The 20,288-nt window shown below is 39.0% G+C and overlaps 2 protein-coding genes across 8 annotated transcripts in view; one reads left to right on the top strand and one right to left on the bottom strand.

Moving 5' to 3' along the window:
• Positions 1–412, bottom strand: part of Fam114a2 (family with sequence similarity 114 member A2) — a 35,023-nt gene extending 34,611 nt beyond the window's left edge. For 2 of the 4 annotated variants that reach the window (XM_004836536.4, XM_087194549.1), the window contains exon 1: positions 349–412. The gene's annotated coding sequence lies outside the window, so the exon portion shown is untranslated. Of the gene's footprint in view, positions 1–24 lie in introns of all 4 variants that reach the window. The other 2 variants (XM_004836537.4, XM_004836535.4) reach the window with 2 other exon arrangements.
• Positions 375–19,994, top strand: Mfap3 (microfibril associated protein 3). 4 transcript variants are annotated; one of them, XM_004836533.3, is made up of 3 exons: positions 375–479; positions 12,323–12,751; positions 16,518–19,994. In XM_004836533.3, the coding sequence occupies exons 2-3, from the start codon at positions 12,487–12,489 to the stop codon at positions 17,309–17,311; spliced, it is 1,059 nt and encodes a 352-aa protein (XP_004836590.1). In that variant the 5' UTR covers positions 375–479; positions 12,323–12,486; the 3' UTR covers positions 17,312–19,994. The 4 variants fall into 4 exon arrangements, with proteins under 4 accessions (XP_004836590.1, XP_004836591.1, XP_004836589.1 ...); XM_004836534.3 differs by having other exon boundaries at positions 441–507; XM_004836532.4 differs by lacking the exon at positions 375–479 and adding an exon at positions 517–656.
• The last annotated feature ends 294 nt before the right edge of the window (positions 19,995–20,288 follow it).

Genomic DNA, 20,288 nt, shown 5'->3' with positions numbered 1-20,288 from the left:
GTCAGCAGCTGCTGCGAACAGTACCTGCGGAGGTGACAGCTGCTTGCGTCCTACCGTTGCCCGCGGGGCTGTCTCCAGACGCGCCAACGTGCTTTCTCGCGTTCCCCCAGTCCCGGGAGCGGGTCCCACCCGGAGACGTGGCGTAAACACGCGCCCCTGAGGTCTCCCGACAGCGACAGAGAAGGACTCACAGGAACGCAGCGCCTCAATAACCCAAGGCTTTCCAGCCCCGCGCCCTGCCGTGAGGCGACCGCCGCCCGCCCTCCGGCCGCCTCCTCCCCCGCCCCGGCGACCTCCGCCGCCTCGGCGCCCCACGAAGCCCCGCACCGCGCGCAGCCCCACCCGCACCGCTTCCAGCCGCGGACTCGCCGCTCCTCCGCCCCGGAAGTACTCCTTTAGCTCGCAGGCGGGGCTCCCCTGCCCAAGAACACTTCCGGGTCAAGCAGCGGCTTGGGCGGAAGGAGTTCGCCTTCGGTTCGGTAAGTGAGGGATTGGACCGGGTATCCGGTAAGTGAGGGAGGCACCGGGGCGCGAGACTCGGGTCGGGGTCGGGGTTGGCTATCACGATGGGAGTGAGCGGAAACTCCGCTTTCTAGTCACCGACGTTTTGGTGAGCGAAGCAGACCTCAAGTCTACAAACAGGATTTTCTAAGATGGTAATTGAGTGCTTTAAAGAAACTTGACAGGATGATGAAGAACGAAGTGAGGGGTAGTAAGTCTTATGCAGATCTGGAGGCAAGTATGCTAAGTAGAAAGAAAGGCCACTGGGGGAACAAACTTCGCCAAGTGCAGGCGAGGGAAAAGGGTCCCTGCGCCTCGGCAGGATGGGAAGGGAGGGAGGTGGAGCCAGGACTTCTGCACCGGGTGTGGGAGGCCTGCGAGCCCGAGGAGGAGTTTGGCTTTCACTTGGCGGTCAGTGGAAAATGAAGGCTTCTAAGCGGAGGCAGGACCTGCTCTTTCTAAGACTTTCATTACTCCTGCCCTCTTCTGGAAGATGCACCTCCTCATTTGCCCTTGGGCAGGGGGAGTGCAGGAAACCACACAGTCAGAAAAGCAGTCAGGGCAACCTTATTGTAAAGACGTGGATAGCTGAATCCAAGACGTAAAGGGGCTGGGCTTTTAAGAATCCTGGTCTTCCATCTCCCTTTAATGCCTTCAGAACTAACCCTCTTAATAGCTACGTGTAATTGACACTTCCTAAAACCTTTTAGATATTTTCATTTACTATCCTTAATTTAGGCTTAACTATATGTGACAGGAGCTTGTGATAAATGCCTACTCCAAAAAAAGAAATAGATATTGTTTAAGTGTAAAATAAAATAATTTCCTCTGTTGCAATAGAAAATGGATAGGATTGAGGCTTACGTATGTTATCTTAGTAAATTACTTAATAGTTCTCTTAATCTGATCTTTATAATGTTGCTGTTAATTATAACAGCAGTTCTCAAGCTTTTAGGTCCTGGAATCTCTATTAAAACTTCCTAAGAACTTCAGAGTGTTTTTGTTTATTGGATCATAGCTACCAATATTTATCATTTTCAACATCAGAACTTTCAAAAAGTTAATAGTAAAATAATATACTCATTACATGATAACATGCCAGCATTTTTTTCTCATTTGATCATTATACATTTACATGTATTGAATTATCACATGGTCCCTATAAATTTTTACAGTTTTTATATGTTGGTAACATAAATAAGGAATATTAATATTAACATGTACTTGAAAAGATGTCCTTGAATATTTAACAGTCTCAGTGCAGGGTATACATTGTTCAGAAATATTTACATTAGATACAGGTTATGTGTTATTGCAGAGCATAAAAAGTCATTTCTGTGTATTAGTATAGGGGGAAAAAGTGTAACTCAGCCTGCTAGATGTCAGGTATAACAAGTTCATGTTCCCCAAAATCGAATGAATTCTAAGGAGTAACAGAGATTAAAAGTAGGAAGAATTACTGAGAGAGAGAGAGAGCTTCTAAGAGACAGGAGGGGACCCGAAAGTGGGTTGCCAATAAGCCCACCTCTCTGAGAAAGTTTTATAGAGCAAAATCACGAGGTGAGTACAACATGGGTCAAAACTATGATCAGCCAATAAGATTACAAGTATAGCTGCTTAGGTAATATTTAATATTGATCCAAAAGGGAAGCAGGTCACATAGCAAGTGTACACGAAAATAACAAAGACATTTTTAGGAAGGCATGAGTATGATCACCCACATGAGTGACTGATGTCTATCTAGACTTTATTGGACCAAGTGATAACAGTTATAGTGTATTCTTTAAGTTATGGCTTATCCTTCAGGGAAGCAGGTAGGCCTGATCATTCCATCTTTATCTTGAGGCCTGGCCTTCCACAGATATGCCTGCGGCCACAGTTGTAATGTCTTTTTCATCTGCACTGACTCCCTCAAAGACCTAACCCTGTCTGACTGCCTATAATATTTCTACCTAACTTAGCCATGTATAATAGTATGACTAATACAAGGCTCCGTATTTTTTTTCTTTTGTAAAATTTTCGTTAGTACATGTTTCCAGTCCATAATAATTACAATCATCCTGAGGACTTGGTACATGTTCATAATACGTCTTAGTTCTTTTTACATCCCTTCACTCTCCCTGTCCTCCCAGCTGCATTTTTTCCTACCTTCCTTCCCCTTCTCCCTTTTTTTTCCCCTATTATCTATCTTTTATTTAGCTCTTTATATTTTGGAGTTCTCATATAAGAGAAACCTTGCGATATTTAAACTTGTGTGCGATATTTAAACTTCATTTATTTCACTTACCATTATGGTCTCGAGGTGCATCCATTTTCCTACCAATGACTCAAATTTATCTTTTATGGCAGAGAAGTACTCCATTGTATATAAATACCTCATTTTCTTTATCCATTCATCTCTTGATGGACATAATGGCTGCTTCCAAGATGTAGCTATTTTGTATTGTGCTGCTATAAACACAGGTAGGCATGTATCACAATAATATGTTGTCTTTAACTCTTTCGGGAAGATACCTAGAATGGAAATAGCTGATTTGAGTGGAATTTCTATTTTTAGTTTTTTGAGGAATCTCCATATTGATTTCCATACCAGTTGTACTAGTTTACATTCTCACCGACAGTGAAGGATTCCTTTTTCCTCCACAGCCCCACCAGCTTTAGTTGTTATCTGATTTCTTGATGATTGCCATTTCTTCTATACCAGCATTTCTTTAAAGTATTTTCCAAAACAACAAAAATATTGAGAATGGCAGTGTTTTACAATGGCAGTTGTTTAGAAATCTCTTTAATGTCTGACTTAGTAGAAAAGAACTAGGTTTTTATTTCTCCTGCATTCTTTTGAAGTGCCACTCAATATGTAGCCTCCGAAAAATTGCATCGTGTTGTACAGAATGAAAGCGAAAAAGGCAAATCCCCCCCCCACCCCCGCCGCCTTTTTGAGAAGGGGTTTTACTATATAGTTCAGGCTGGCCTTGAACGCGAAGCAGTCATCCTGCTTCAGCCTCCTGGGTGCTGGGACTCTAGGCATGCACTACCACACCCAGCTAAATGTGCTAATATTATTAAAATAGTTTTGAAAAAAATCTCAGGGACACCCAGATATCCCTGTACCACACTTTGAAAATTGTTAAATTGCAATACTGTTATATAACCATCCAAAGAAGTATAGGCTTGATTTGTAAATTAGTAAAACTATCTGTACACTAAAAATAAAGATGCCTAGACTTTCCCCCCAGAGATCCCAAGTCAGTAAATCTGTGTAGGCCCAAGAAATCTGCACCTTTAACAAGCACTACAGATGTAAGCACTCTGAAAGTTGCAGTTTGAGAAAAGCAGTCAGAGATGAAATTCTTGAGAGCATTCTGCCCACTAAAATCAAAACAGCTGGTAATTTTTTGTAGATTTTCAAATCTCTTTATTAACGATTTCTAGAGACTAAGGCTGTGAAAAGTTAGTAAGTTTGTAGCAGACACATTTCTGGCTACCACGTTGATGGATCTGTGAACTTGGTGTTGATCACCTGTTACAGGCAGTGGCCCTTTGGCAAGGACTGAAAAAGTTTATAGGCTATGGTTCCTAAGCTTACCGTTCATCTTATCTTAGTACCACACTATCTTTTACATTTCTAAATAGGACTCAGATAAACTGGCCAAAGAGGGACAGTGCAATAAGTCTTAGGATGGAGTATTCTCAGTATCCTAGAGGACTAACAAAGCAAAAGAAACTCATCTAAAATAACGCAATGGTATCGTAATGCACCTCTCTCTCGAGGGCCTGCACTCTGTTTTCTTTGGGTACTTTAAATTCTGCCTAGTAAACCTCTATGCCTCTTTAAAAAATAAAGAGGATGGCGAGTTTGGGTAAGAGAGCTTCCTGAATAAAGTGAAATTAGTTTGATGTTAGAGAGAAATTCCCACAGGAAAATATCAGTAAGGAGGTGAAAAATGAGCAACTAGAACTTTAAGGTGAAAAGTTATTTAGAGAATAAAACATGGACAATCAAGGCTTTGTGCCAAGATAGGAAAACTAGCAAGTTTATAGGATTTAAGCAAAGAACAAAATAATGATAATTAGCCTCCAGATGAGGAAATTAAGATCATTAGAGCACATCAGGGCTGTGTAACCAAAGACCATACTAAACTTCTGAATCCATTTATTTCTTCAGCAAGAAATTATTGTGCATGCCTGGTTGGACTTCTCATGATTGCTCTTGTGTCACCTGAATCTATTTTTGAGAATCTTGGCACCAGACTGGAATGTTTAGCTTATATCCTGGACAGTGAAAAATCACCATTAGATTTTAATTGTCTTGACTTGCTTGGATTTGTATTTAGGACCAGTTCTGAGAAGTGCCATGTTTACATACATCTAAGGGGTAAGGTTGGAATTAAGAGAGTCCTATTTAGAAATTTAAAAGATAATGTGGTGCTAAGATAAGAGGAAAGGACAGTGACCTAGGGCAGGGACAGTAATAAAATATACATAGGAAGTAACATAATAATGGCAGTAGCTTGTGTTTATAATTTACCAACATCTTATCCTTATGAAGTGGTTACCACTGTATTAATAACCTTAGTCAACACTTGTGAAAGCTAAGGCCTTTGGAGCCCACAGCTTGACCCATGGATCAGGTAGGTAACCCCAGAGCCCATTCTCCTTGGCTGTAAAATCCTGTAATTTTAGTATTGCAAAGCCAGAAGAATTGTGGGCTATTATCCAACCTATGCATATGCTAGACAAGAAGATCTGAAGATAAGAGTGAGTAATTCTATTTTAGATTTCTGAGTTTAAGATACTAGGGGACGTTTCCAACTATAGAGAAAAAATTAGGGGTAGAGAGATCATAAATCTAAGCCTATTGCATGAGTTTTTGTCCTTTGCCTCTCCTAGCTATTCCGCAAATGTGTGGCAAAAAGGATAAAAGTCACAGATGCAATGTAACTAAAATCTTGGGTTTATAGCAAAGCTCAAATAAAGATAAATACAGGTGTTTCTTAGAAAATGTGTGTTGAAGTTTGAGGTGAGACTGTCCAAATGTCAGTTGTGTGGTGTGTGATGGTTCTAAGATACCCCTGGAAGCATTCGGTGCTATTTTAATTAAAAACTTATGCCACATACCTGTAATCCCAGCACTTGGGAGGTTGAGGCATGAGAACTGAGTTCCAGGGAGGCCTGGGCCTCATAGTGAGTTGTAAGTTTGGCCAGGGCTACATAGTGAGACCCTGTCTCAAAAAACTTGTATGAAAATGGCTCTCTGATGATTTCTGTTTGAAAATTACTTTTTTATGTTACCAATCCCTATAACACTGGCTTGAGTATAAGCAGAACTACTTTGTGTTTGTTCTTTGCAAAGGATGCAGTAGTGCTAACAATCTGGTCTTCCTTTGCTTTTTCTCCTCCTTGCCAATTCAGAATGCCACTTTGTCAATTGGTGTGCTGCTTTGTAGAAACTCCTCTGTGTTCCAAGTATGACAGTGCCAGCAGAGAAGGGGGGATGAGCGGAGAATATGGCCTGCAACACATTTAATTATGGGGAGTGAAGCATTAATATCCCAGTATAATTGGAGCAAAAAACAATGCCATCTGGGCATCAGTTTTTTCCCCTCTGAGTTATCTGAGAACTATTTCAGCAAACAGCAGTTTCCTCAGCCAACTTAATATTGAGCCACCAGAACGGAAATCAGCCACATTACTTCTTTATTTACTTATGTTGAGAATTGGAATCGAATAGAAATATTTCTTTTCTCAGAAATTGGCAGGAACAGCAACAAGGCAGTCTGTTAGGGATGACAGCTACAAGCTCTTTCCTTTCTCTCCCTTTTTAAAAATACAGACAATATTCAGAGTGGTTTTCTAGGGTAAAATCATCTACATTTCTGATTATTCATGATCCTAGCAAAGCTTCCATTCTACATACCAAAAAGATAAAAATGTAGTTACACTGACTTTGACTATGACATTTACATGTTACATGCTTACTAATGCCGAACAAAAGTAATATAAAATTCTACCAAGTAACTTCATCTATAAGCAAAATAGAGCCTTTGTAATTGTTCACAGGAAGGTGGTACTTGATTTTCCCTTTTGAACTCTTCTCCAGCTTCAAATGTCGGTTGCTGCATTGCAAATAGCAGGCATATTATAGCAACTCCCAAACTTAAAAGAAAATTGCATTTCTAAATTGCATAAATTACTTCTTGCATTGTCTTATGCTTCCCTTCAGTATATTACACTGTCTTGTATACATTTAGCTGTTTTGCCACCACCTTCTAAGCTGGATGGTAAATTTCTGAGTGTCTGGGATGGTATCTTACTTGAGCATCCCTTGCAGCAGCTAGGACCTCATCCTGCTCAAGATGAGTCCCTGATTTAATTGATGTTTTAACGTCAGGGTAGAATGAGCAGAATATTAATATCTGTTCAGTTTTATCAGTGCTGCTGAGGGGAAGAAAAAAGGAATTAGCCAAGTCAATACAGTTTTTGTGGTAAGTAGCAGAACCTCATTCAAGCTAACTTAGTAAACGAAGATTTAGTATGAGAAAGTAAATCAAGGGCATCCTGATCCCAGGATAATCTCTTCCCTTGGACTCCTGCTTCTGTCTCTTTGGATACAGGCTTTTGCCAGTGTTTTCTTCTCCACTCCTCTTATCTGCAGATGCGCTGTGCCTCTCATTCACTCCCATTAGATAGTCTGTGTGCTCAGTAGGCCCCTGAATGTACACATGTGAGGTGCTCACATGAGGACCTGTTTTTCTCCTGGCATAAAATCAGTGTATCAAGCTACTTCTGCCACCTTTGGCTAAGGAGCAGCGCAGGGTGTTCATAGTGTTTTCCTAGGCCCAGTCTTGTAGACTTCTGTGAACTTCTAGGAGAGGCAAATGGCTAGGTCTCTTTAGAACAGGAGCTGCAAATAGGGCCGTGTCTGTGGTTTGCTTGCCACACCCAGTGTGAAAGGGAAGAGCTGGAGACCGAAGGTGAGGAGTGCTAGTGCTTCGTGGGCACGGCCACACTTCGGTTACTTTTGCTGAGCTTAATCTTCTTTCTCCTACTTAACCATTTCCCCGTTTGCTTTCTTATTTGCATATTCAATGTTCGCTTTTGTGTTCTAACTTTGAATAAAATGAAAGGCATTTACTTCTTTAAAAAAAAAAAATGAGTCATTGGAGCTAAAGAGTTGAATTATATCAAAAGCCAGAGTAGCATGTGTCCATCTCTGTTTTTTGTTCTCCTCCCTCTCCCGCATTCCTTCCTTTTGCCACTGTCTTCCTTCACTACCCCTGTCGTCCTTTCTCTAAACTTCTCCTTGCATGTGTCCCAAAACAGACACCCTGAGCACCTCTGTGCCTTCTCTTCTTCGAATGGCCCTGACCACATATGTCTCAGTTCTAAATGCCAGGAACACAGATTCTGATTAACTTGGTTAGCTAATAGATTGGCTTGCTCCTGTTCCCAAAAAATAGAGGCAGGACTCAAATCCCGGAGCCTTAAATTGAGAAGATCACAAAGAAAGCTTTCTGCCTGGAACTCAGGATGCATAAAACAATGTAACATCATGATTGGGACACAAGCTCAGTTTACACTGGCTGTTTGATCCATATTGTTGCAAAATATTTTCAGTGAGAAAAAGAAAGACTGAAATCATAAAATGGTGCCCTGAAACACAAGATTTTTAAGCATTTACATGGTATTCTGAGTAAAAGTGCTGTATAATGGTGTAACACAGAGGTATATTTTAACACTATCTGAAAGAACTTGAAACAATGACAATAGAGCATATTCAGTGATTACTATTACTAAACTCCATGTTTTATATGTACTATCTCATAAGATTTCACAATGTCCTAGGTGAATAAGTACTATAAATTTTCCCATTTTAAAGATGAAGAGACTGAGGCACAGGGAATTAAGTTTATAAAAGTTGGAGGGCTAGTTAAGAATCAGAGCCCTACGATTCAAATCCAGTAAATCTGTCTCCAGAGCCTGTTCTCTAAACCCATGTACTACTGGGGCTTTCTCAGAAACTTTATTACACTTTTACAGAGTAATCTAAATCCAGAATGAAATATGACTAGGGCCAAGGATTTAGGTCAGTGGTATCACGCCTGCCTTACAAGTACAAGGTCCTGAGTTCAGTCCCCCATACCCAAAAAAACAAAAAGCAAAACAGAATAGAATGTGACTGATTATTTCTTTCTTACTGAAGCTGCAGCGTTGAGTCTAGCACGCCAATAGCTAGAATTCTTGTAGAGGAAATGAGGACCTGTGTTGGTGGCCCCTAGATGACAGAACATGGACCCACTGCCCAGAAGTACCTGGAGAGCTAATTAAAAACCCTACATTCTAAAGACCAGGCCCAGAAGTTCTTAGTAGGTCTTGGATGGGACCCAAGAGTCTGTATCTTTAACGAGCTCTCTAGATAATTGTGATACTCAGCCTGGTTTGGAAACTCTGTACTAGGTGAACTTTTATTCTCAATATTACCTTCTAGGATACGATGAAAAATGAGGACTTTAGGGGTTGACAGTTTGAGGAATGTCTTTAGGTAGGTACCTATAAGGTCTTGGGAGATTGTTAACATTGTTTTTGTCTCAGAGAATAAAATAAGTACCAGTAAACATGTCATTTTGAATAATGATGATACTTCATAGCTATTCAGTTAATATAGATCCATTACCGATTATATCAAATTTAAAGTATCTTTATCAATAAACATTTATTGCGTATGTACTATTTATGACACATAGCAGTGAAAAGCATAGTCTCTGGTTAAAGGGCTCACAGGTCAGATGGAGTAGGCTGCTGAGCACGACAGAGCAGCACATGCCAGAGCCAGTGAGTCACATACATGGTGAGTGCTCAAGGGTCAGGAAGAAGCCTTCTGTGTCCAGGCATGGGGAGAAAGAGCCAGGCTTTGAAAGGAAGCTTGGAAACTGCATCAAGCAGAGACTCCATGCAGCAGTAATGCTGTGCCGGTCCTTTTTGTGAGGATGTGCTTCCCAGGACCCTCTTTTGGAGGCTGTTTATTCCCTCCATGCCCTTGCATCTCAGAGCAAGGAGGATGAGCCCATTTCCTCTATTTCCAGTATCTTCTATACTAGCTGTCTTGATCCAGGGGGTCATGACTGTCCCCACAAGTGAGCTACTGTTCTTCACAACTACTCAGTTCTTTGAGTTTTTCATCTTGGACAGGTATCTTCTTTACCCTGGTCACTACAATTTCCCAAAATCCATCTCTGGTTCTGCCCTTAGCCCAGCCTGTTCCCCTCCAGAATCAGGAATCAAATCTAGCCTTCTCTGGCCACCTAAGAGTGGTTAATGAGACCCACGTGTTGCTACTACAACTTGGAGCTGTTTCCCCAAATGTCCCCTAACCAGTGAGCTCTGCTTTTTCCCTGTGCCCTGGCACTCTACCTGGAGCACTTCTGTTCTTCATTTCTTGATCCTGCAGCACATCTTTCTCAGAGACCTTTTTTGGGTTGAGGTTTGCTTCATGCTGTGTCCTTCTGTGGCATCTTATATTTCCCCTTGGCAGCACTGAGCATATTTTGTATATATTTAGTTAGTTTCTGAATCCCCGCCAGACTGAGCTCTATGAAGACAGAGGTGGTGTCAGGAGGACAGCAGGTTGACACATAGCAGGTGCTCAATAGGTACTGCTGAGGAGAGGGAAATGTATACACCTGTAGTCTAAGACTCAGTGATGGGAAGAGGTAGGGAGGAAGGAGATGGCAGGATAGAAGTGACGTGGTATTAGAATAAACTAGAGTCATAGAGAGCCTTATATTGTGTTTGTTTTTGGCATTTTCCTCCATAAAGAGAGCAGGCCTCCAGCTCAGAATCATAAGCAAGTTCTCTGGAAGTTAATAGCACTGTTTTGTTTTCATTGTACTTATGTGTACTTTTGTACTTAAGTTACTTTTGTCCACAGAAGTGATGTAGAGTTTTATTCCACATTAAATAGATGAGAATAAAATGACTTGATTTAAAGGAAAAGCATAGATGGTAGTAATTCAATTTCTAGCTATAGCAAAAAAAAAAAAAAAAGAAATATATGACAGTAGAAGGAATAAAGGAAGTTTGGAAAATACTGTGTGATTGAACCCTAGGAACTCCTTGTGAAAGGCCTAGGAAAGCCTGGTGTGCTTTCCCGAACACTCACGTAGCCTGTTAATAGTGAGGAACACTAGTCTTAAATAAGAAACACTGGTCTCATGTCCAGTCTTGTAGTGAAAAAGCATTTGGAGGGTTTTATGTTGAGCCCCTATCACAGTGCCTGATTTATGCCCTTCCATCATAAATGTTATTTCTTGTGTTTTTGCCCACTACAAAAGAGAGATCAGGTTCTAATCTGGATTTTCCAACTAACTTCCAGCATAACCTTAAGGAGCAAGTCACCATGAAGTTTATAGATTAGATTAAATCATTTATCAGCTCTCTTCTAATGTCCAAGTCTTTGTTTCCTTCAGTATCATTTTAATTGAGTTTTAGGGTGAATTGGAAATAAATAGGTGTTCAATCTGTCATGTAAACCCAAAGTGTAAAATTTTTGGTTTTGCTGTAGTCCATTCTTAAATTTTAAGAATTTAGAAGACCGCTTGGTGTCATTATTCAACCAACCTTTCAAAGGCTAATGAAAATTAAATGACATTTACAAGTTCTTATAATTCAGACTTTCAAAAGTTTAATGGCAAAATACAATGATCTATTGGTTTTTATGTTCTATGATCAAACAGCCTTCATGTGAGTACAAAAGAGAGTAAATGTCATTTCCAAAACTAATTATCTTAGGCTTTTACATGACATAAAGCCAGGAATTTCAGCCCCTATTTTATAGAGGTATAAATTGAAATTTTTCTTTTGAGAGTCAGTGATTTTAAAGGGGAACCAAATGAGGAGGAAGATAATCATAAACAGAGTCTTACGCTGGACTTTTATTTTGCCTTTTTTATTCATAGTATTTTGTTGTTCTTTTAAATTTATCTAATATTCTTTCCCTGTAGTTTTACATTTGCATTTCTACCAACTACACACTTAAGATGCCAGTTTTTCCCTTAGCTAATTTTACTACACTTTGAGCTAGAAGTCTGGTACTCTTACAAACTTAAATATATTGTATTTTGGCTCTTAATATTGAAGAAACAATTACAGGAAAATTATTTTATCCAACACTTTCCCAAGAGGGAGGTTCTACATTCTCAGAAGCCAATATCTCTACTCACATATATGCCTTTAGTGTAATTTTCTTTCTAATATTAAGACTAAAAAATTACCTCAAATATCCCTGCATTATTTATATTTAATATATGTATGTACTTGAATTATATAAATTTTGAGTTTCATGACTATGATTATGATATACCAGTTGATTTACATTATTGATGTAACAACAGATGGTAATGTTGCAGGTTGAAATAAAAGATCATTAAGCTAAATATTTTAGCCTTCATTGGCTTCCTGTTGTATAGGATTTGTCAGAGTGAAATAGGATGATAGCATTTCAGAACTAGAAGAGTCCCTAGAGATTTTCTCATCTAGTTCCTCATTTGACAGATGAGAAAGCAGAAGCCCAGAGAGAATGGTACTCGCCAAGGTCGTACAGCTAGTTAGCAGTGTGCTAGGACCAGAATCTAGGTCTGTTCTTTCCTGACTCAGTGCTTTTTCTACCATCTCTGTGTGACATTTTTAGGTGGTGTCCCTAATCACTCCCTGATGTCAGCACCAATTATTTTAACCAGTTTCTCATCTCTTCATTTCTGATACGTAGAGTTTCACCCTACTGTGAGTCTCAGTTGATTAAATTTTATATTTGGCTTTCTTTTAGATTGGTCTCCACTCACTTTTTAATTGTGAAGACTTCAAAATACAGTTGGATCTACCTCTCTTTTGAAAAACTTCTCCACCAAGCAATAAATCACCCATGGTGCTCTTGTTGTAGCAGAGCAGCTTTTGAGTTTTCTAAGGCTAAACAAGATTTTTATTTTTCCCATGAAGCCACACTGTTGCTTCTTCACTTTAATGGTGATTGTTACTGTGCCAGCTGCTTCTGTTTTGGAAGATGCGGACTTCACCCAAGTTACCCCACTGGGAGCAAATCATAGTTCCATCTCAGCAGGATCCCACTCAGCTGATGATGTCGTCATAGCCAGAGAGGGAGCCAATGTTTCAATTGAATGTCTTCTCACAATTGGTCACTATGAAGATGTCCATTGGTACAACTCTAAAGGACAGTACCTGGATGGCAGAGACAGAGGTAATTGCGTCATGGTGTAATTAATCAAGATTACTCATTTCTTATTCTTCTGGGTTTGATGACATATTTAGCAGAAAATCTCAGATGCCAAATTACATATCTTAAAACTTTGGAAAGGCTTGGAGTTTTATCCCTATCAGAAGGAACAAAGTAATTATAATTATTTAATCAGAAGAAAAAATAAAGAAGAATTATATAAGTTTTAAAAGTGTCCACATGACGACAGCAAACTTCCTGCTGATGAGTTGATCTCATTCTTCATTGAAGTTAGTAGACTAAATGAAGGCTGCTAAATGCAGCTGTGCAGACAGTGCACTGTACAGCTCTAGGGCGCCTGGTCTGCAGTGTGAATAATGCGATGCAGTGGCCCTCAGTACCTCACTAACAGTTTTGGCTGGGCTAAAGAGAACAAAACATTTTTGCTTTTAAATGAATTATTGTAAATGTTAGAGGGAATTCAGAATGTTTTTTTAAAGTGAGGCAGGTACTCCTTTGGTATCCTGAGGGATTGGTTGCAGGAATGTCTATAAATAGCTAAATCTCAGGTCCCTTAAATAAAATGGTATAGCATATGCATATAACATATGTACATCCTCCCATATACTGCAGGCATCTCTAGATCACTAGCATATCTAAGATGGTGTAAATGCTATGTAAATAGTTGTTTACTCTATTAATGACCAGGGGACAGTGTACATGTTCAGTAAAGATGCAAATATTTTAATTTTGCAGTAGATTGAATCCAAGGCTATGGAACCCATGGATACTAGAGGCCTACTGTATAAATCTACATAAAACTCAAGTCTCTTGAGCATTAGAAGAGTGCTGTGGAATTCCATAGCCTTTCCTTCCAGCTCTTTGTTTCTATTCTGTACCTTAATTTGCTTGAAAATGAGAGATGTTCTCTTCCACTTTTTTTTTCTCAATCTTAAAAAACATCATATAAACATAATGATAATGCAATCAAGGACTCCTTTTTAAAAGGTTTTTATATAATTTTGCTGTTGGTAGACCTGATAATATACATCTTAATCCAGACTACTAATTCCTTAGCCAGTATTTTGTTAGAAGGATCTTTCTGAATTAGAAAGTGTTTGAGTTAGAAAGTATTTTTTAAAACAAATCACCATGAAAAGCCGGAGCTAAAGATTAAATTCTGAGATCCCCACAAGCTAAAGTTTGAGAAAAGGACACCTTAACTTTTTTCCTAAAAAGATAGTCTAACCTGAATTAAAAGGATATTGGTTATTCATATTAGGGTGGAAAATAGAATGGAGGTAGGTAGTATTTCTTTCAGAAGTATGTATACACTACAGGCTTCATCTGAAGGTCCATGGTAAATCACTTGCTTAGCATGCAGGAGGCCCTGTGTTCAGGTCCCAAGACTGTAAACAAACAAAAAAGTATAGAAGTGTAATATATATACATGAAATATCTTAACATTTTACAGACTAAATAAGTATTTAGCAAGCAATGAAGGAGTTTGAATTATTAGAACAGTATTTTAAATTAGTTTATTAAAAATACAGATCTATTTAAACCAGAATATCTAGAATGGCGCTGAGAATGTGGTATTTTGAACAAGATTTAGGGTTTTGTATTTAGACCCACTGGACTAGACTTCAATCTCCTCTGGGCTCTAGGAAATACTGAACAAACACATCTGAGATTTGAATTATTCAATGTGATCATTATAGACTGGCTGCATAAACAAAGCCTTAGGTTAGACAGAACCAGCCAAGTGGAATGGTAGTTTCATTTTCCTATTTTCCCTTTACTTTGGAAACCACTAACATCTATCATTGATGCTTTCAGCAGCAGCTCTGGAAAATTGTATTAAATTTTATGAATCTCAAGTGAGAGGAGTTTAAAGAGCATGTCAGTCTAGTGTAAGGTTCATAAATCTTGAGCTGTTATCAGCAAGTGAGCGACGTAGTTCAGATTGTGTTCGTAGTACAGTGATTGGTTAATGGAGTCCATGCAGTTCATCATGGCTTGGATTCAAAGGGTGTCCTTTTCATAGCTTCAAGTTCATAGAACAGAAACTCAGAATAATGGCTATGTTCATAGCTACATAGTTTCTTCCTTGTTTGCATTAGAGAAATGATGGCTTCTAAAAATACATACAGCTGTAGGATTTAGATCAGTTTTGATGATCATAGAAATAGGCAGCATGCTCACTAATTTATGTGCCACTATAATTCACAACCATAGAATCTTGGGATGAAAAGAGTTCTGAAAGACTGGGCTTTCAGGTGATACCTAGCAAGTATTCGCACAGCCTCCCCTGGGACACCACTTCTGATCATTGGAATGCACACCCACAACCCAAGTTAGCCCATCCATTCCATCTTTGAGTGGCTTTCATAGTTAAAGTACAGAATATTCTGGGAATTTACCATGAAGGTGAGACATGTGCGGCAGAGCCATGTTATTGAAGGATGTTGAATCAAGGTGGGTGTTCAGTATGCTTTGCTTTCTCATATACTTTTATGCTTTGTGTACCTGGTCCGTGAATGAATATACCTTCATGTGTGGAGATAAGGCAGCATGTTTCAGGTTTAAAGTAGAAGATTAGGCATTTTAAGGGCAACTTGATTCTCTTTGCCAAGCTGTTCATTTACCCCGACTTACGAGACACATAAGTTGGCTTGTGCTTCAATTACTCTTGGCAGAAAATCAAGATATCATCCACACACCTTTCCTAACAAAGCAAATTATGTGCAAAGCATGTCAGATTAGCCAGTTCATAATTGAAAAAAAATGTGTTAAATTGCTAGTTTTTTTAAAAATAACTTTTGTCCCTTATACATTCATTATGGAAAGTGGGTAAGCACAGTTTAAAATATTTATAAACTATTTATAAACTATCACCCCAGAAATAATTTAAATTTCTAAGGCATATCCTTCTACTGTATGAAAACATATAGGTAGCACTTACAGTGTATATGCACATTGTGTGTTGAAAAACTATGATGGCTGTTTTAAAATTTATTGCGGTAAAAGACACATTGTTGTTAATCCCCCTCAAAATAGTTCCCCTTACTTTAAACACACCGATCCCATCCTTCTTGGCACTTTGTGAAGCAGTTCGGGAAGTCCTCTTAAGTGAGTGTCTTTATTTGTGCTGTCATCACAGCCTTGGTGTCCTGAATTGATTCCAAACTTTTACCTTTCATGGTCACTTTGACTTTGGGCAAGAGCCAGAAGTCCCACGGTGCCAGACCTGGTGAATAAGGCGGGTGAGAATGCACTGTAATACTTTTGACAGAAATGCCATAAATGTGAACTGTAAACTGTTTCAGAAAGTGACAAGAATAATGGAATAAGTTGAAGCAAGAGGGCGTTTTTTGAAGGGGATTAATGGCAATGTGACTTTTACTGTAATACATTTATTTAATTTAAACATTCACCGTATTTTTGATCATACCAGCATATATAAACATTTATTGAATTAGTTATTTAGTACTATTTAGACGTACCTGTCTCCCTGAAAGACATTTTTGTGTCAAACAATAAAAAGAAAATGATGGCAGTTATTAGTGTCAAAAGGAAGATCTTGATTTCTTTTTTAAGCTCCAGGCTAATTAAATTCTGACTCTGGACATAACAGCCTGCCATTTTTCACATGATTCAAACAAACAGTAGAATCTAACTGATGAGTTAAAGTGCTTTCATGAAGAGGTGGAATATTGATAAGATAGTTGACATATTTAGTAATAATATTCCTTATGCTGTAATTTTTTCATGTCTATTGGATTATCAGGTGGAAAATGGTTGATTTCTGATAACTTCCTGAATATCACCAACATAACCTTTGATGACCGCGGGCTCTATACATGTTTTGTCACATCCCCAGTTCATCCCTCCTACTCTGTCACCCTACGCGTTATTTTCACCTCGGGAGACATGAGTGTCTACTATATGGTTGTTTGCCTGATTGCCTTCACAATCACTCTCATCCTGAATGTCACACGGCTGTGCATGATGAGCAGCCATCTTCGCAAGACAGAGAAGGCCATCAATGAGTTCTTCAGAACTGAGGGCGCTGAGAAACTTCAGAAGGCCTTTGAGATTGCAAAGCGCATCCCCATCATCACTTCAGCCAAGACTCTGGAGCTTGCTAAAGTCACTCAGTTTAAGACCATGGAGTTTGCTCGTTATATTGAAGAACTGGCAAGAAGCGTTCCTCTTCCACCCCTTATTCTAAACTGTCGGGCCTTTGTTGAGGAGATGTTTGAGGCTGTGCGAGTGAATGACCCTGATGACATGGGTGAAAGAATTAAAGACAGACCTGCCTTGGATGCTCAAGGTGGCATCTATGTCATTAACCCAGAGATGGGGCGGAGCAGTTCACCAGGAGGAGATTCAGACGATGGGTCTCTGAATGAACATGGCCAAGAGATAGCAGTTCAGGTTTCTGTCCACCCTCAGTCAGAGACCAAAAGTATTGATACAGATTCTCAAGACAGCAGTCATTTCAGCCCACCTGATGATACAGGATCTGTAGACTCCAGCTCTAACTACAAAGATGGAACATATGAAAACTGTCATCTCTGAGCTGTCCCAGTCCCTGCAAAAACAGCTCTTAGGAGGAACCTGTTTCATGGAGGAGATAACATTTTTACCAAAAGATAACTGGAGATTTTCCCTTTGATGTTCCACACATCAGAACATGAATTGCCAGACTCTTTGTAAAAATGCAGCAGTTTCCCCATTAGCTCCCAGTCATTTTCCTTAAACTTGATTAAATGATGCATGTTACAATTTAAAGGAGCCTAAGAGATAAACATGATGGGGAAAATACTGAACTAAGGGCCTTGTGGCTTCTCCTCTGGTCAGTTTTTCCATTGATCAGATGTGATACTTATTTTGAAGCCTCAGTTTTCCCCTCAGTAAGACAAGAGATTTGTATTTGACAAAATTGAAGTTGTCCCTAATCCTGTAACTTCCTACCTGTTACATTTAAACCGTGAAAATCTGCGGCACATCTCTGAAGCTAGCCCTAGACATTTAGTCTCTTCTTTTTGGAAAGGACCAACTGAGACTTTATCTTGTGATCTGGCTTTCTACACTGTGCCATAGTACACAGAAGTGTGTGTAATTTTTCAGATGTTCTTCCATGTGGAAAGTACAATTATATGTGCTGGATTAAATCTTTTCTTCAGTGTAGCACGTGACTGTGTTGTTACACAGATATCAGGGAGCTGACTGCTCATTAGTAAACTACTTCCCGTGAGTGAATTGATCCTTGTTGGGGGGACATCATAAGACATCATTTAGTTCATTGAGGCTGGCAGTCATTTCCCAGCTGACCTCCAGAAGTGAGCAGTGTGTTCCTAAGGAATAATTCAAGACTTTTAGGATAAGAACAGTGTCAAATTGTCTCTGATAGATCATAGATTTTGATATTTCTGTTAAGAATTTCTCAGGCTCTCCCTTTTGAAAAGTACTAGACTCTACATGTGGGTTCTGTGTTTGCGATCTCATTCTAGGATAAAACCGAGAACTGTATATTCCTCTTTAGACCTCAGTCAACATCCTTTCCCTCTGTGGTCTTAAATATGGTGCTAAAAGTTGCACGTTTCCCTATCTTGCTTGTTGTGTTGATATTTTATTTTTTATGTTTTTATTTTTGGATACTTCAGATGTGTAATTTTGAGCTAGGGCTGCTTTTGTGTCCTGAGAAATAATTACCTGAAACAAGATTAGATAAATGTGTTTGGTGGGTTACTACATTAAAATACACAGATAATCTAGACATAAAACGGGAGGAAAATGATGGATGATGCCACCTGGTTCAACTGTGTATAATAAACACTTAGGATGACATTTCTTGCCTGGCTAAGATCTGATATAATGGAATTGTAAATACTCTTCAGAATAATTTCTTCAGCTACAAGAAGCTTGGTGCCATATAATTTTAAAAACTTGGCAGTGGAACTGCATTTAATGCTTCACGTTTCTTCATTTGGTTTCTGGTTATTGAAGCATTACTTGAACTAGAGGATCCTGAGGGAAATGTTCAGAGGAGGTTTTATCAGGATTTTAATTTAAGGTTTCAAACAGAAGAAGACAGGAAATTCAAAGTGATTAGTCAAACTCATGCCTCCCTTTGTCCAGGCTTATCAGAAGTAATACATCTGTTCTAGACAGCATGAATGAATCAATGAGCAGCTTTATCAGATGGCTTTATGGATAAAGATGATAATGCTGCCTTTTCTGTCTCTCAGGCTGTTTCTATGGAAACCTCCAGGGCCAAACAAAAGCTACCAGTCATTTAGCCAAAGCTTACCTTGGCTTGTAGACATATATTTCTTCAAGGAAAATTGTTTTCATACATTCTGCTATTAGAGCAGGGGCTCTTGAACATATCCTAGATTATAGAATATACTTTCTCTTCCCACAGTGTTTCTCTTTAAAAATAAGAAAAATTTAAATCCCTTGTGTGGGATCAGTCTCCTGAATATCCCTCATACCTTCAGGTAGTACACCAATCCTGTCCTAATATAGCAAGTGTAGCATCCTCTCTTAGTACGTAACTTGTTACTTTAAAGATAGTGGATTTACCCCACATGTTTTCAGAAGGGATATTAATGTTTAGAAACCTTTGGTAGACAGATTTAAAGATCAAAGACCTGAGAAACAGAACTTTGGGAAAACATAGGAAGTACTGAAAAAAAAATTGTAAGTTTTGACAATATGATATAATAAAAGTATAGGCTGCTACTGCAGTGTATCCTAGATAAATTATTTTAGAAACATAATGGTGACCTAATTGGCAGCCAAAGTAACTGGTTTAATTTGAATCTTCCTAGTTATGGTGCCATGAAGGAGGACAAAATTTAATAGGTGTGGTGGGTAAGGTGCCCCACGACTACAAGCACTCTTATAATCCCAGCATTTGGGAGGCTGACATAGGAGAATTAAGACTTTAAAGCCAGCCTGGTCTACATAGTGAGTGAGACCCTATCTCGAAATACAAAAAATTAGTAGGAGTTGGGACCATTTCATGCAGCTAGTTTTCAAGAGGAATAAAATCACACGTTAATATTTTTTGTATCTAATAAAATACTCTTCATCTGTAATTAGCAGTCTCATCTTTTTGTAAATTCCTTAACCTTTGGAACTTCAACTACAGTCTAAAAGTCTTAACAGTAACTGTGGTATAATTATCTTTTTGTCTCACCAAATTCACGTTTGTAAAAAAATGCCTTCACCTAACAAAATGTACCTAAAATCCTTTTGTCGTCTCATTTGTGAATTTTGTATTGTCATTTAATGAGCTTTATTGTCCTTATGAAATGTAGTAAAATAAATTTCCAAAAAGTGACAAACATCTTTATAGATTCCTACCTGCTGGAACCAGATAGACAGGTGTCCTCTGAGTTGATACCTCACCTGTGTCGGTAGGTGGTGTGCTGATCACCTGTCCTCAGAGTTGAATCTGTTACAATGGCATAATTCTCAAGTGGGGCCCAGTGAGCAGCTGTACTTCCTACTCACTACCTTGATACAAATATCTTCACAGTTGCTA

The sequence above is a fragment of the Heterocephalus glaber genome, unplaced genomic scaffold, assembly GCF_053883595.1.
Source record: "Heterocephalus glaber isolate CG9 unplaced genomic scaffold, H.glaber_assembly_v1.0 deba00001606, whole genome shotgun sequence".
NCBI lineage: Eukaryota > Metazoa > Chordata > Mammalia > Rodentia > Bathyergidae > Heterocephalus > Heterocephalus glaber.
This window is presented reverse-complemented; position numbering and strand designations above follow the sequence as displayed.

What these genes read in the sequence shown, in the direction of transcription:
- Mfap3 (XM_004836533.3), top strand. Translation starts at nt 12,487, where the DNA reads ATGAAGCCACACTGTTGCTTCTTCACTTTAATGGTGATTGTTACTGTG. An exon ending in CCTGGATGGCAGAGACAGAG is followed by an intron (nt 12,752 to 16,517) that starts GTAATTGCGTCA and finishes TTGGATTATCAG; the next exon opens with GTGGAAAATGGTTGATTTCT.